The following is a 16,628-nucleotide window of genomic DNA, read 5'->3' as shown; positions in this document are numbered from 1 at the left end:
CAGGTCGCGGCCCTGGGGTGTCTGAGGGGCAAGATTGACGGTATTCCCCTGGCAGCTCATCCGGATGTATCCTGTTTTTTGAAGGGGTCTAAACACTTGAATCCTCCAGTCAGAAAGGTATGCCCTTCGTGGAGTTTAAATTTGGTTTTCCAGGGCTTATGTGGTCTTCCTTTTGAGCCTCTCAAGCGAGCCACGTTGAAAGACCTGACTCTCAAGACAGTTTTCCTGATGGCAATCACCTCTGCCAGGCGGGCTTTGGGGCTTCAAGCGTTGTCTTGTTGGGAACCGTATCTCCGTATTTCGGATTCGGGGATGTCTCCCCGAACTGTGCCCTCGTTCCTACTAAAGGTGGTGTCTGGATTTCATTTGAATCAGACGGTGGAGTCGCCTGCTTTCCCGAATTTGGATCCTGCTTCTACGGATGGATGTGCGGTGGGTTCTCCTTCTCTATCTAGAGGTGACCAACGCTTTTCGGTTGTCAGATCATTTGTTTCTTATAGAGTGGCCCTAAGAAGGGTCAGAAGGCATCCAAAGCTATGGTTGCTCGGTGGTTGAAGGAGGCCATTACCTCCACTTATCTGTCTCGGCCGCGCAATACTGGAAGGTTTTAAGGCGCATTCCACCAGATCTCAGGCAGCTTCTTGGGCGGAGAGCCAGTTTGTTTCGCCGCAGGAGATTTGTAGAGCCGCCACTTGGAAATCATTGCATACCTTCGCGAGGCATTACCGTTTGGACGTCCGGGATCCGGATGTCAACTGCTTCGACAGCAGTGTTCTTTGCGCAGGACTCTCCAGGTCCCACCCCGATTAGGGCAGCTTGGGTACATCCCAGCAGTCTGGACTGATCCTGGTACATACAGGGAAAGGAAAATTGGTTCTTACCTGCTAATTTTTGTTCCTGTAGTACCAAGGATCAGTCCAGATGCCTGCTCTTGGAGCTTGGAGAGTCCAGTACCTTTACTGAATCTTTACTTTGCATATTGATTTACCGTAATGGCTTAGCGCGTGGGTCTTCCTTGTACATATGTTCTGCGTTTTTTCGGTTCTTTCGGTGGGCCGAACAATTTTGATATAGCCATTGGTTCTTTCAATTGGATTTTATCCATTGGGTTTTACGTTGGGGTTTTTATCCTCATATTTGTTATTCTGCTATGGTATGGATTATACTGAAGGATCGCAGGTGGCACACCAAGTTAAGAGGGGTGCCTTTGCAGTTTTTGCTCTGACTCCATCTGCTGGAAGGGAGACACAACCCAGCGATCTGGACTGATCCTTGATACTACAGGAACGAAAATTAGTAGGTAAGAACCAATTTTCCTTTGCGAAAGCTCCTAGTGGACTCTCCTATCTGATTACTAGCCTGTTCTTCTCAAAGATCCAATTCTATTTCTGTTATGGTATGGCTGCTGAGAGGGCTAAGTCGCTGAAGTGTGCATATTCCACTGCGGTGATTGTCACCTTGCTACAAGCAAGAAAATTCTCCACTTCCTTAGCCTATGTGCAGGTTTGGCGAGTGTTTGAGGCTTGGTGTGAGGATCATGGGTTCATACTCGCTCATTTTGGAATTTTTGCAGGATGGGTTGAGTAAAGGGTTGGCCCTAATTCCTTGAAGGTACAGGTGGCAGCTCTTGCCTGTTTCCAAGGTCAGTTGGATGGTGGACCCTTGTCTCATCCAGATGCAGCTTGTTTTTAAAAGGGGTGAAGCATCTTCATCCTCCCCTGCTGTTGCTGGTGCCCTTGTGGAGTCTTAATCTAGTTTTTGGATTTTCTGCAGGTCCCACTTTTTGACTGCTGCATAGCATTTCCTTGAGGTTACTTTCCTTAAAAACTGTTTCTTGTAGCAATTTGTTCTGTGCATAGAGCTCCGAACTGCAAGCCTCTCTTACCAGGAACCATGTCTGCGTGTGACTCCAGGGGCAATCCATTTGCATACTGTTCTGTCCTTTTTGCCAAAGGTGGTCTTGGAATTTCACTTGAATCAATGTTTCCCTGCCAACTTTGGACAGGGAGAGAGATGTGAATGAATATCACTTGTTAAGTTCCTTGGATGTCAAGAGGACATATCTTGAGGTATTTAGAGGTTTCTGAACCTCTCAGGAAAACGGATCGGACTTTTTATACTTCATGGTGAGAGTAAACAGGGTGAACTGGCCTCACAGGCTACAGCCCGCTGGACTAAGGAGGTAGTCATGGTCATGTATGTGGAGGCTGAGCAGCCGTTTCCTTGTCAGTTTAGGGTTCATTTCACTAGGGCTCAGGCAGTGTCATGGGCAAATATTAGATTGCTGTCTCCCGTCAAGATTTTGCAAGCTGCGACATGGTCTTTCTTACATACCTTTTCCAAGCATTACCGCCTGGATCTGCAGGCCTGAGAGGACGCAGCCTTCACACATGTGGTTTTGATCGGACCATGGGCAGCCTCCCGCCCTGTTTGGAAGTAGCTTTGGTACATCCCACTGGTGTAGATCCACCTATCTGCATGCTAAGAAAGGAGAAATTGCTACTTACCTGTTAATTTCCTTCTCTTTAATGAAGATATGTGGATCCACCTTCCTACCCTTTGCTGCCGGATGGTTGTGCTGCTGTCGTCCTGTGTGGCTGCGTGTTCCAGGAATTACTGGTAAGTGTATATCCAGTCCCTAGACTAATGTTACACTCCTTGTCTAAGCTCAGTGGTTTCCTGTTAGCTGAGTGCTGGAATGGTTGTCGGTTAATAATCAAGTTTTGTTAGTTTGTCCACAGTTGGCTTTTGCAGAGAATACTGGCAGGCTAATGTCAGTGTAGGGGTATATATATACCATGACGTCAGCTTTGCTCCATCTGCTGATAGAGGTGCATAACCTATTGGTGTCGATCCACCTGTCTTTATTAAAGAAAAGGAAATTATCAGGTAAGTAATAATTTCTCCTTAACTTTCCCGTAGATGACAGATATAGAGGCATCCTCCACCATGGACATTACTCCAGAAACAAACAGTCCAAATAAAAGTACAAGCAAAGGTCTTCCACCTGGATGACCAATTATTTCAGGAAAAAGTTTGATTCTGAAACTGTTGTCCACATTTGTGAATATATTTTTGTAACTTTTTTGAAAACCAGATCCATATTTTCACATTACAAATTGAGAATTTTGATTTATTGTCCTTTTCCCTAGTGTGGATTTTGTTGTTTTGAGTCGAACATAGACTCAAACCTAGTTTTTCATATGTGTACTCTATCAATTTCCCTATTCTTTCATAAATAATGGTGATTTTTGTTTTTAAAATCTGAGCTATCTCTTAACCATATTAAAAGTGCAACAGCGCACAGCAGTCTGTTTATTAAAGGATTTCAACAAGTTTCCTGGCTGATGAAGGCAGACGATATACGGAGAACACTTATTGTGATCCTCGAATACTTTCTCACATTTGTTATTACCTATTTAAAATATGTATAATCTTTTCAGGCAGTCTCCATTGAATTGGAATCAGCAATGCATGAAAAAGAAGACCTTAAGTTACGAGTTCATAGTTACATCACTGAAGTTGCCAGAATTGAAAGTTTAATGGCTGCCAAGGTAAGAATATGAGTTTGAAAATATAGTGATTCTGTTAAAGCTAACTGAAAAATACATTTTGTTGTTGTGCAAACAATTTGGAGGGATAATATTTTGTAAATTCACTTAATTTGAAAATTTTCACATTTGATAACTTGCTCAAACTTTAGTTTGGCAATCCCTATTTTTAGAGAACTGCCCAGGGGATCGAGCTCTGCCTCTTGTTTACCACTCTGAGGCTCTGGATCTATTGCTGCTTTGCCTGTCTGCTCTCACCTGACTCTCCCCAGAGACCGCGTCGTGTAGACCCACCCCCGCTGACGTCATCTTCAGGCGCGAGGTAAAAGGAACTGAAGTGGTTGGCGTCGCGCACCAGTGGCGCACACCTAAGGGGAGTTTCCCCTTAGTGCCCCCCCCCTTTGGGCCTCTCCCTGGATACCACAATTGCCATCAGTCCTCCGGAATAAGCAGCTCTTCATTGTTCTTCCCACACTTTGTGAGTACTGCTTAGTTTTTCACTACACGTCAGGATGGAGGCTTTGCCGATTAAAAGCTGGATCAGTTGTCGACACAACAAACCGAGGAAAAACTTCCGAGTTACCCCAAGCCAAGAACGGATTCTAACGCCAAATTCATGGCTCTGACTGTTATCGTTGGCGTTAATTAACGCCAAATCTCTTACAAAAAAGATCCCAGTCTTACTAGGTCATCTTGAGGACTGCAAACCAGATATCTGCGGTATCACCGAGACCTGTTTTAAACAATCTGACACAGTCCTTGTAAATCAGCTACTGCATTCCTTGTATGATATTTTCTCTATCCCAAGGTCAATTAGAAAGGGTGGGGGTTTAATGTTTCTAGCCCACAAGAAACTACACTTAATCCATCAGGATCTGAGCATTATTCCTCATTATGAAATAGCTTTGTTCAAATCCCTCTGTCTTCAAGTCTGCTTAGTTTATACCCCTCCCGGCCTATTGGAACACAATGTCTCTCCTTTAATTGAACTACTGAAGACCTATATTAATCCCAATATTCCATCAATGATCTTTGGAGATTTCAACTTACATCTAGACGTGTTCCCTCTGTCTACCAGTTACGCCATGTTCCTATCTGCTCTATAAGCTTTAGGCTTTAGACAAATCATTAAGGCTCTACCCATAAAGCAGGCCACTCCTTGGACCTGATATTTGTTAATGCTTTCCTCGATATTCTTTAAACTCCCTGAATCTTGCCGGTACCCTGGTCCGACCATTATTTAATTCAGTCCTCCATAACCATTAAGTCCCCTACGCAGAACCTCCCCACGACAAAAATTGAGATTGAATTCAAAAAACCTTGTAAGGTGGAGGATCTCCTAGCCACCCTTCCAGAAGCACTAGCCAATCTTGACTTATCTAGCGCCACTGCTGCAACTAACTTGTGGGAATCAATCATGTCAGAACTAGCCAACTCAATATGTCCGCCCATTAAAAAGTGGATCTTCCCATTTTCTAATCACAAAGCTCCCTGGTTCTCTGCCACACTAAAAACCCTGAAGCAGGGCCTACGCCGCCTTGAAAGGAGATGGAGAAAACATCCTAATCCCTCCTCGTTCACTCTCTATAGATCAGCCCTCACTAAGTACAGATCGTCAATCCATTCGGCCAAGCGAGACTTCTACTCAGGAAAAAATTCATAAATTCCAATTCAACCCAAAAATCCTGTTTTCATGTTTCCGATTTAACTAAATCTAACATGCCAGCTCCTTCCCCAGGAAATTTTAATGCCAAAGCCAATGAATTGGCCACTTTTTTAATGATAAAATTCAAAAGCTCTTAAATAACTTGCTTTGGAGAAGTGGTTAAGTTATCTCCCTTCCCTCTAATCCAACCTGAGGATGGTCCATCTTTGACAATGTATCTTCTGTAGAGATAGCCAATGCGCTAAAAAAGATGAACCCTGCTTCTCACCCATTGGATCCTATTCCCATAAAATCCCTGCAGTCCGTCCCAGACATTTTAGCAAGGCCTTTAGCGCATATTATTAATACCTCTTTGAATGAGGGCATCTTCCCTGATCTTTTAAAGTGCGCCATTGTCGAACCCATCCTAAAGAAACCTCATTTAGACCTAACCAACCTCGCGAATTTTCGACCCATGTCCATTCTTCCCATGCTAGCCAAACTTCTAGAAAAGGTAATTAATCAGCAACTATTAGAATACTTAGACAACAATCACTTATTTTTCCCTTCACAGTTCGGGTTTCAAAAATTCTTTAATGCTGAAACCCTTCTCATTTCACTGTCCAACATCGTCCTACGAGGCCTACACAACTGTACATCCTATTTACTGATTCTGTTAGATATTTCATCAGCATTCAATACCATCAATCACGAGCTAATGATAAATAGACTTCAGGAAATCGGCATCGCAGATTGCACCCTATCACGGTTGAAATCTTTTTTTAAACAGATCATTTAAAGTCAAATTAGGCCCAATGGAATCGGAATCAGTCAACCTTAGGTCAGGGGTACCACAGGGCTCTTCCCTGTTGCCCACTCTTTTTAATATCTACATGGCCCCTCTCTGCAGATTTCTGGCAGACTTGGGATTAGTGCACTTTATTTACGCCAACAACGTTCAAATACTACTCCCTATAGAAGGTTCCATTGAGAAAACCCTGAAGCTCTGGAACATATATTACACATCCTTACAACTACTCACCCAGATGTTTCTCTCTCTAAATCATGCTAAAACAGAAATCTTACTGATTTGCAACAAAGTCACTGAAAAAATAACAAATTAAATTAACATCAACAACTCTTCCCCATTCTTCATGAAGTAAGAGACCTAGGCTGCATTTTAGACAGTGAATTCAACTTGAAGACATCAATAAAAGCCATAGTAAAGGATGGATTTTATAAGTTACAGGTTCTAAAAAAATTAAAACCCCTGTTACATAGTAACGATTTCAGGACGTATTGCAAGTACTACTTTTATCGAAACTAGATTACTGCAATGCTCTCATACTAGGCCTCCCCATTTCCACCATTCGTCCCCTACAGCTCCTGCAAAATGCAGCCACTAAGCTCCTAACCAATTGTAAAACATATGATCACATTACTCCCGTATTGAAAGAACTCCACTCACTTAATACACAAAACCATCTATGGAAATAAGATCGAATGGCTAAATGCGACTTTACATATCCATACACCACAACTTAACCTTAGGTCCTCCGGCAAAGCACTCTTATCTATACCTTCACCAAAAATAGCACATCTAAATATGGTTTGAGAGAGGGCATTATCACTGGCTGGTCCCAAAATTTGGAATTCATTATCATTAGACATCAGGCTAGAGGCAAACCCACATTCATTTAAAAAAAACTTTGACATGGTTATACGAACAAGCTTTCATACAGCCAGAATGATCCCCTATACAGGCTTTTACCTATCTTTATTTTATTTTTATTTTACTTTTATTTTATTTATTTTATTCTGTTGAGTTTTTTATTGGCCTGAGTTCCATAGTCTGTTCCTGATTTAAATTTATTTTATGTGTTTATGGAATTTTTAGGTATCAGTGTTTTCCTTTTACTTGATTTTTAAAGGAATTGATGTTTTTAAGAATTTAAGTTAGTCAAATATTTGTTTTCAATTACTATATATTGTATTTTACTAATTATTGTGTCTGTATTTGGAATTATATTATAAACTGACATGAAATCAACACGAATGTCTGTATATAAAAGTGTATAAATAAATAAGCTGAGGAGACTTATTTTCAAAAGAATTTGATAGTTTCCTGAGTTAACTATTGAATTCAGAAATGAGTGTTGTGCATTGTTGAAAATCTATTGAATTAACAATTAAAAGGAGCCTCATACATGGCATATTAGAGATTGGGGTTCAAAATCTTTAGGGACAGTTTAGTTTTCTTTTAACAGATAAGACAATGGGACCAGATAGAGTACACCCTAGAATGCTGAAATAACTCAAGGAAGTGTTGTTTGCATGCCTCATAGCTCAGTTCAATTTTGTCTTTGGTAACTGGAAGACATTCTAAGGGGCTTTGGAGGAAAGTGGATGTAGTCTCACTCCACAGAAGTGGAAACAAGGCAGAGGTAGATAACTATAGAACTGTCTAAATTTACTAGTGTGTAAAGCAGTGGATACACTTCTGGATAAAAAGATAGTATAGTACTTTGAAACAAGGAGATAGTAAGACCCTAAATAACATGGTTTCACAAGGGGGGGAGACCTTGGGAAACAAATTATAGTTCTTTGAAATGACCAAAGTTGTGGTTCAGGAAGAAGCAGAGGTTGTGGTCTATCTAGACTTCAATAAGTCTTTTTACACTCTTCCATTTAGAAGACTGGTAAACTAACTAGCCAGTATTTGGAGTAAGACAAAACATTCTTAGCTGGATAAGGAACTGGTTAAGCAGTAGAACTGAGACTGAATAATCAATGCAGTCTACTCTGGGGAAATTAAAGTGACGAATGGTATATCTCAGGGCTTAATACTATGACTGTTTCTTTTCAAAGTCTTTATTATTGACGTTGAAGAGGGGCTGGAGAAAAATTATGCCTGTCTGCAGATGCCACTTTAATCTGTAATAGGATAGACATACTAGGAGACAAGGTGGGAAACATTAAAGTGGACTTGAAAAAAATGGAAGAATAGTTAGAGCTTTGGAAGCCTTGCTTCAGTGCAAAAGGTGGAAAATGATTTATCTGCAGTATAGCAATCTACTAGCCACTTAAGAATTAGGAGGACAAGAACTAGCAATTGCCTAACAGGAAAGGGACCTAGAAGTATTCATCACACATGACCTGAAGGTTGCCAGTCAGTATTGTAGAGCAGCAGAAAAAGCTAATTGTATGCTAGGATGTATAAGACAACCTATCAGCAGCATGAAAAATGAGTAATATTGACCTTGTTTAAGTCACAAGTCAGATCTCACCTTAAGCATTATGTTGAGTTCAATTCCGAAGGACCATACTTTTAAAGACATTGATATGATAAAAGCAGTTGAGAGATGTTACCAAAATGGTACAGGGCCCGTAACACACAACCCTGCACAGAGAAGCTTATGGAATTGTAAATATTCTTGAAATAGAAGAAAAAGTATGATAGAAATATTCAAGTATTAACCAGGCATCAATGAAATACAAGATGGCATTTTCCACACACAATAAATTTGATTAGGGGCCAGGATATGAAGTTGAAGAGAGGCTGAGAGGAAATATTGTTTTACTGGGAAAGTGATAGATGCTTGAAGTAGTCTTCCAACAGTGATGATTGTAACTGAATTTAAGCATGTTTGGGCCAGATACAAATGGCAGTAGTAAGATCAAGGGTGAGAGAGCAGAAGGGTGGGGCCTGGGTGTGGGACTAGGTATAAATTCTTGTATGCTCATTTATCCAGAATAATAGAGGGCAGATGACAAAGCAGACTTGCATAGAGCAGCAATATGGCTGTGTGAAGCTTCCAAGAAAAGGCAGCAAGGTTAATCAACATGCAGCAGTGGCAGGGCTTTGGTACTTTCTCAGATATGACTGAGGAGAGGTAGCTAAGGACGAAAAGGAGAAATAGAATCTGTTACAGATGGTAAAACTTGCACAGCTGATAGCTGGGAGATATTCTTAGACAGACTAGTATAGGTTAATAACTGGGTAGACTGGTGGGCTAAGTGGTCCATATCTGCCAACAGTTGTTACTGTGTTTTTAGCAGAGCCCTTAATTGTCAAGTTATGAGAAACAGGTTTGCGTCACTTTTTTCCCCATATGTTTATTATAAGAGAAATAGATTTTTTTAAACTTTTTGTTTAATGTGGACAACCATACACAAGGAAGCAGCCAACAGATAAGATGTAACCTATACATACACTAGAAATGTGACAGTGTACATAAGGAACATATTAAAAAATCAGATATGAAAACCACCAGACTTTAAAACTGGAATACTTCCATGCCTCCTTAAGTAATCTTTTACTATATTTATGATCTGTACAATGTCACCAGAAGGGATCCCACATTGTATCATACTTATTCAAAACAGCCCTTCAATAAATAATTAAATATTCTAGTAGGACCATTTCAGAGATCAGATGCCAACATTCTCCTAAGACAAGCAGGATGGTAGTCCTCACATGTGGGTGACCTCATCCGATGGAGCCCGACCTCCTCCAATGGAGCCTGACAAGCCTGCTGCTGTCCACGCAAGGTCCCTCTTCAGTTTCTTCTTTTCCGCGGTGCAGTAGCCTCTTGGTTGTGGAGCACAGGAGGAGTGGGTGATGGCCTGATCGCGCGCCGGTGCTGCCGCTTCGGCGCACCCTCTCCTCCCCCCTTCGAGGGGATGCTGTCCCCTTTGGGGGAGGGGCGGCGCATCGGTTATTGGTGGGCTCTGGCCATTCGGTCCAGGCCCACCTATATAGATGTCTAATATGAGAGCCTTATAAAGAGTCTGTGTCTTTCTCTCTCTCTCTCTCTCTGTGAAGCGCTAAAATAGCATGCATTGCAGTAACTCAGAAATTATCCTAACTACGCCCCTTTTTTTTTTTTAATCATGGGCACGATTCATGCGAAATGTATAGCAAAATAAATCTAGACCTTAGATGCCAGTCAAAATGCTTTAGAAGCTTGAAACTTCATCCCATCCTGCCCAATTTTTTTTGCTTTTTTTCTTTGTATTTTTCTTAGTTTGCTCATCTTTTTTATTCTCTCATGTTTTATACCCATGCTGTCTTGGTGGCTTTTCCCCATTGGTTCTGTTTTTTGAGGCGTTTTGAAATTCTGTAATTGTTTTCTGAAATTTTTTCGTGGCTAGATGTGGGTTTCCCCTGATGCAGCCGTGGGTGGAGGTGAAACATTAGCTCATGGCAGGTAGCATGAAGGTATGCTCCTGGATGTTAATATCCTGGGGGGGTACAATTGAAGTCTCATGGTTCACTACATAGAGATTCTTGTGCCATTGATTATCTACGATCTCAAAAATCGGTTGGACAGTAGGTTTTGGTGAAGATAATGGGAATTAAATGTTAATGGAAGAGATTTTTTTTAAGTTGTGACACCATTTGATGCAAATAGATTTGTACTAGCTGGAGTTTTTCTGCGAGGGGTGGTGGGTTGTGTCATACGTTTATGTATGAGGGCTTTAATTGGTAGGTGGGAAGTTTGGTGTTTTTGGTTCTTTTTTGTTTTGTGATACAATATGGTATGTTTTAATCTGTTTGTATATATGTTGTATGACTGTTTTGTTATATAATGTCAATATATTTTGAAAATGGAATTTTTTATTGTTTTTTGATTCCTGTAAATTATTGTATTAACTTCATTATTATTTGATTTATTAAAGATAATTTGTTTTATGTACAAAATGTAGACACTTTCTCTGTATATGTTTTTGTTACTATATTTAAGTGGGTCAGTGTATTTAACCTTTTTTATTTTTTTTTAACCATATTTACAATCATGCCACTATGTTCTGATGGTTCCCTCCCTCCTGAGCTTTGTAGTACCTCCATGACTCAATGACATAGCCATTTCTTTTTCTTTCGTAAATGGGCAGCCAGTGTGCCCCCCTTCAAGCCCACAGTTTGCTCACCTCTGCCTTAAAACACATGCAAGGATTTTTAAAATGAAATTCCTACTTGGTGTTAGCTGATTCTGCCTGCTCTCAGACCTGCCCTCCTTCTTCACATGTAAAAAGTACCTGTACTGTAAAAGAGAGGGGGAGCCCCTCATTTTACCCTGCATAACTGCTTAGTTATCTAGCTAAAATCTTCTGAAAATTGTCCTTCCTAAGAGCTTGAATTACCATATATTTAAATTTGCATGTAGTAACATCAGCCATCTAGGCTTCAGTTTTGGCTACTATCCATTTGCTGATCACATTAATAATTCTTGTCATCTTACAATACTAAAAATATCTGTAAACTGAGAGTACCTCTCACATTCACTCACCTCTTATTTGCATCAGAAAGAGCTGAGTATAAAGTTTCCTTAGGAAATGTAAATATCAATGGGAATATGTAGTTAGAGGAAGGGATTGTCCAGGGAGAGGAAGAAGAGTGAAGACTGGGTGAAAAAGTGTATAGCTGGGATGCTGGTTCAATCCCCCGGGGTCAGCATCCCAGCTACTTACCAAAAAAAAAATCTATCAACTAGCTGTATTCTCCTACTTAGACAATCTCATCCTCCTACAAATCTGTTTTCCCACAGATATTTACATTTCCTAATGATTGTTTTTTTAAGATGATTGAATTCTGGATGTATATGAAACTAGAGTGGAAGCTTTGATTTTTGGCTTTCTGCTCACAAATTTCAAACTTGTCCATTGTATTGCAGGTATTTGTCAAATTAATGAAACTTCATAATTTGTAATTCTTAAAATATTTCATCATTTCCTCTCTTTCAGTAGCAACTTTTAAACAGTGTTTGTATCCAAACTAATCATCAAATGCAGCAAAATATCAAGCATATTATTCATTATTGCTGTCTGCAAAACTGTTTGTACCCTTCACATGATTCATTTCTTATTGTGCTGGTATAACTGCTATTTCAACTAGGAACAAGAGAACCGAGACCTACTGGATCAGTTCCGAATGATGCATGGCCAGGCTGAAGACTGGGAAGTGAAGGCACATCAGGCCGAGGGAGAAAGCAGCTCAATAAGATTAGAACTCCTGTCCATTGACACTGATAGACGACACCTAAGAGAGAGAGTGGAACACTTAGAAAATGAAATTCAAGAGGTAACACTAAATTAGAGAAAATAATTTAAAGTATTAATTTGTTGATATCTTTCACACTGAAAGTGATTTTTTTTTGTTGTTGGAATAACAAGAAGGAAAAGCATTCAGAGATATGGCTTCCGACATAAATTGTAGATGGGGTAGGTGGGTGTGGGGGGGTTGTATTTTGGAGGGAATAGAAGATGAGGAGTATATGAAGATGGAGGATGTGAATAGAGTTGGGGTATGAATAGAGGATGTGGGGGTGTGTATAGAGTTGGAGGATGTTTGTGTTTACAAGGATAGTTAGGTGTGTGTTTGGCAATGTAGGGTTGCATATGTGGGGGATATAGAGCTACATGTAGTATGAGTGTGTGCATGAGGAATATTGGTGGAGATGGATGTGTATTTTTTGGGTGAATAGGGATTATATGGATGGGTTGTATATAGGGTTTTATAGGGTGTTTTGGAGGATATGGTTCTGAAGGAGTTGTGTGTGGGTGTGCCATGGGTATCAGTGTGTAGGTGTCAGGGGCTGTGTTGGGCGGGGGGGGGGGGGGCTATGGCTATGTGTATAGATGAGAGTGTATATAACTGTGTGTTTGGATACGAACTGGGATTGCATCGGTGTTTTTCCCTGTTTTTTTCAGGCAGTGTAGGTGTGGATGTGCTAGGAACAGGGATGCCTTTGGGGTGTCTGGGATCCAGGTGGGTGTATGTTAGGAATGTGTTTGTGTGGGGTTGTGAGTTCAGCTGTGTGAGGGGTATGTTTGTGTGTGGTGGTGCTTGGGTAGCAGTGGAGTGTGTGTGTGTAGGCGGTATGGAGGGTGTGTGTACTTTGGAAGCATCTTTTTGTGCTATCATTTGCCAGTTTTAGGTATTTTCCCTTTGTTTCTCTGCCTGTGTTGGGCTACGGCAAAGTGCTGGAAAGTAAAAGGTGGGGGGGGGGGGGGGGAGTGATTGGAATATAGTGCTGGCTACTATTCTAACAATTTGCCATCAAAAGCAATGGGATTTTATTTTGGAAGCTTGGCTCTTGGTTCTCAGAAAATGCCAAATTTGGTGAGTTTCCATCCCTTTTTTGGAGAGTTGTGCCTACAGACAGGTGGGTGGACATTGATCCCTTTTGCATAATTCATTCCAACATTCCATTTGTTGGAAAGCATAAAAAGTGTGGGCTGTATTAATATAAATTGGAGCTGGCAGAGTAGCCTAGCCATTAAAGTATGAACTGGAGATAGTTTGAATTTTACCTCTTGTTGCTGTGTGATGATGATCAAATCATGTAATTTCCCTGAATTTAGTTGCTGTTTACCAAACAGCATTAGTGCATTAAACACATGCATTAGCACTGCACATGTGTTTAAATGTGGGTTAATGCATTTGTGTTAACTGAAAATATTGTTACCATTAATGCAGATTTTTTGCAATAAAATTAAAATGAGCGGGTTAGCATAATTTTGCATATTAAATATTACATGTTTTGCATTAGTATGCTCATGTTAACACAAATACTTAAAATCTCTAAAGGTATAGTTAAGTGTTTGTGTTAAATATCCACATTAACATAAATGCACTGCTAATGTGCACCTTAAAATTGAACACACAATTCATTACAATCTGTACACCCTTTACTGGATCATGCATTTTCTTGCTGCTAATACATACATATTCAATACACTTTCATAAATAGTCTTCATAGATCTTCAAGGAAGGGATCTTGTAATTATTTTTTCATGGTTGTGTATACAGTTAAACTACTTCAAATGGTGAACCTTTATATGCGGGAAGCAATACAGGAGAGACCTAATACCACAGTCAATAGAAACCAAACAGCGGTGGACACAAAGGGGGGGGGGGGAGTGACATCAGAGCAAAAATTCAAAATAATAAATGAATAATATTATACTCATAATAATTTAAGAAGTAATTAAACAGCCCGAATTCTAATCCAAGAGAGAATATAAATAACAAAAAGAGGGCAAATATAGAAAGACACACAGGAAATGATACAAATATCTTTATAAATGTTTTAAGAAACTTATTTGTGTCAATATTTATATAACTAAGAGCAAACAGTGAACTTATTAAAACATTTATAAAACCATGTTTCAGCTTAGCGCCTACTTCAGGGATATAAACTTAGATAAACAAGTCCTTTCTCTAGTGACTCAGAAATGTAGGAGGAGCATATAGGACCCACTTGTTTCACTTGTAGAATTCCAATTTGTCCCTATTTGGAAATAGCAATACTTATTTTACTGGGTGGGGGAGGGTCACCAAGTTGTCAAATTTTAAAGAAGATACTAAAGCTAACTAGCAGATTTCATTGATCATATACTTCTCTAAATGTTTCTTTTTATCTCTCCTCCAAATAGAAGCAAGAGAGTCATTTACAAGTCAGCTAGTAGCATCATATAAAAAGCATTAAAAGTAAAAAAAAAAAAAAAAAAAAAAGTAAAAACAAAATAGGAGCCAAAAACAGAAGTTGCCTCCATGCTGCAGGGCTTGTGGGTCTCCTTGCTTAACTGCTCCTCACTCCCCCATGCAACCTCTTGGCTGGCTGTGAAATATCTGACCAATGGACTGTAGGAGAAGGCAGTCAAGAAGTACCTGTGCCTCTGATTCTGTTCCTGCCTCTACCTGCAGCATATTGGATTGCTGTGTAATGTCTGTCCAGTGGGCTGTAGGGGAGAGCAGGCTCTGCAGTTCTGTATCTCAATTACTGCTCTTGCCTCCCCCTGTAGCCTGGCTATGGTGTGTCTGACCAGTGGGCTGCAGGGGGGACCAGAGAACAGCAGCATAGGAGAGACAGATTTCCTGAGGTGCAGTGAAGGATGAGGAGGGTTACTGATAAAGGAACTGGGAAAGGGAAAGAAAGACAGGAGCTTTAGGGAGAGTGACAGCAGATGAAAATTGCTGAGAGATTGGTTAAAATGGACACTGACTGGGAGAGAGAATACTGCTGTGAGAGTCTGAGAGAGGAACTGAAAGAAGGAATTCTGGCATGGAGAAGGTGAGGAACTGTGAGGGGAAAAGGGAATGGGAGAGTAGACAGGCAAGAGGGGATGTGAGAAGGGGAAAGTAGCTAAGTGAAGGGAAAAGGGGATACTAGCAGGGAGAGAGGACATGGGCTAAAATAAGATGAGCAGGAGTGAGTCGTTAAGTAAAGTGAGCAAGAGGAAGAGAGTGGTAAAAGGGTCTGAGAGGAGCAGTGAGGAAAAGGAGAGGGGGGGCTGATAGGGGAAGTGAACCAAGAGAAGGGCTGTGAGAAGAGGGAATAATGGAGGAGGGAAGAAGCAAAAAGAGGGGATGGAAGTGGTAGGCTTAGGAGGCGGTGAGAGGAGATAAGCTGTGGAGAGATGGCTAGTGGATAGAAAAAGATACATATGGAGGAAAAATAACTAATAAAGAAATGAGGAAGACTAGAAAATACATTTTAAAAGAAAATGTATGAGGAGGCAGAGTGGTAAATAGGAAAGCCAAGAGCAAGCAGAGACAGATGATAGTCAAACGACAGATCCGAAGGATGGAAAATTGTTTATTCAAAGTTTGAAGATTTCTGTGCTAGATGCATAGGGTCAAGGATGGTGGGCAGGTGGTATCTGGCCTTATCCCAGAACAAGCTAGTCCTCACAGGTGGGTAACATAATTGATGGAGCCCTATTCGGGAAAACTTTCTGTCAAAGTTTCTAGAAACTTTTGACTGGCCCTGTGAGGCCACTGAGCATGCCCAGCATGCCATGATATTCTCTGCCTCAGGGGTCTCTCTTCAGTCTTTGTTTTTCTGCGCTGCTGTAAGCATTGTGGAGCAGGGAGCCTTGTGAGTTTTTCTCAGTGTTTGCTGACTAAAAAGTCATTTATTTCTCAATCTTTTTCTCCCACAAGGGATCTCTCTCAGATTTCCACCGGCTGGTGAGTAATCATAGTCTTGTTTTTACTCCCTGAGTAAAAACTTTTTTCTCAATTTTTTTTCCCTCATTTCATCGACTGCTGTCGATTGAAAATGGCTACCGGGTTTTAAAAAGTCCTATCTGTAATCGGACAATGTCCATTACAGATCTACACCTCGAGTGTGTCCTTTGTTTTGGGAACAAACATGTCTCACCCTGCCCTAAATGTGCAGAGATGACTCCCAAAGGAAGAAAACTTCGCCAAGAGAAGATGGAACATCTTTTTCACCTACAGTTTCTGCCTTTTCCTTCAACATCAACAAAATAGTCTCCGGCCGGAGTTTCAAAACGAATAATATTGAAAAAACGTCATCCGGAAGGGTCTGGAGATCATCCATAGACATCGATGGCATCGACAAGGTCAGTCAGTCAGTCGAACACCGACCAAAACACCGTTATAGACATCGGCACACATCGAC

The 16,628-nt window shown here is 40.7% G+C and overlaps 1 protein-coding gene across 2 annotated transcripts in view; it reads left to right on the top strand.

Annotated features, from left to right (window-relative positions):
* CEP135 (centrosomal protein 135) overlaps positions 1-16,628 on the top strand; it is a 435,470-nt gene that overhangs the window by 322,383 nt on the left and 96,459 nt on the right. For both annotated transcript variants that reach the window (XM_029587343.1, XM_029587336.1), the window contains 2 exons: positions 3,444-3,554; positions 12,092-12,277. In XM_029587343.1, coding sequence (XP_029443203.1) covers positions 3,444-3,554; positions 12,092-12,277 — 297 coding nt within the window. The remainder of the gene's footprint in view (positions 1-3,443; positions 3,555-12,091; positions 12,278-16,628) is intronic.

This window comes from Rhinatrema bivittatum, chromosome 1 (assembly GCF_901001135.1).
Source record: "Rhinatrema bivittatum chromosome 1, aRhiBiv1.1, whole genome shotgun sequence".
Classification (NCBI taxonomy): domain Eukaryota; kingdom Metazoa; phylum Chordata; class Amphibia; order Gymnophiona; family Rhinatrematidae; genus Rhinatrema; species Rhinatrema bivittatum.
Note: the sequence above shows the minus strand (reverse complement) of the source record. Positions and strands in the feature narration are given on the sequence as shown.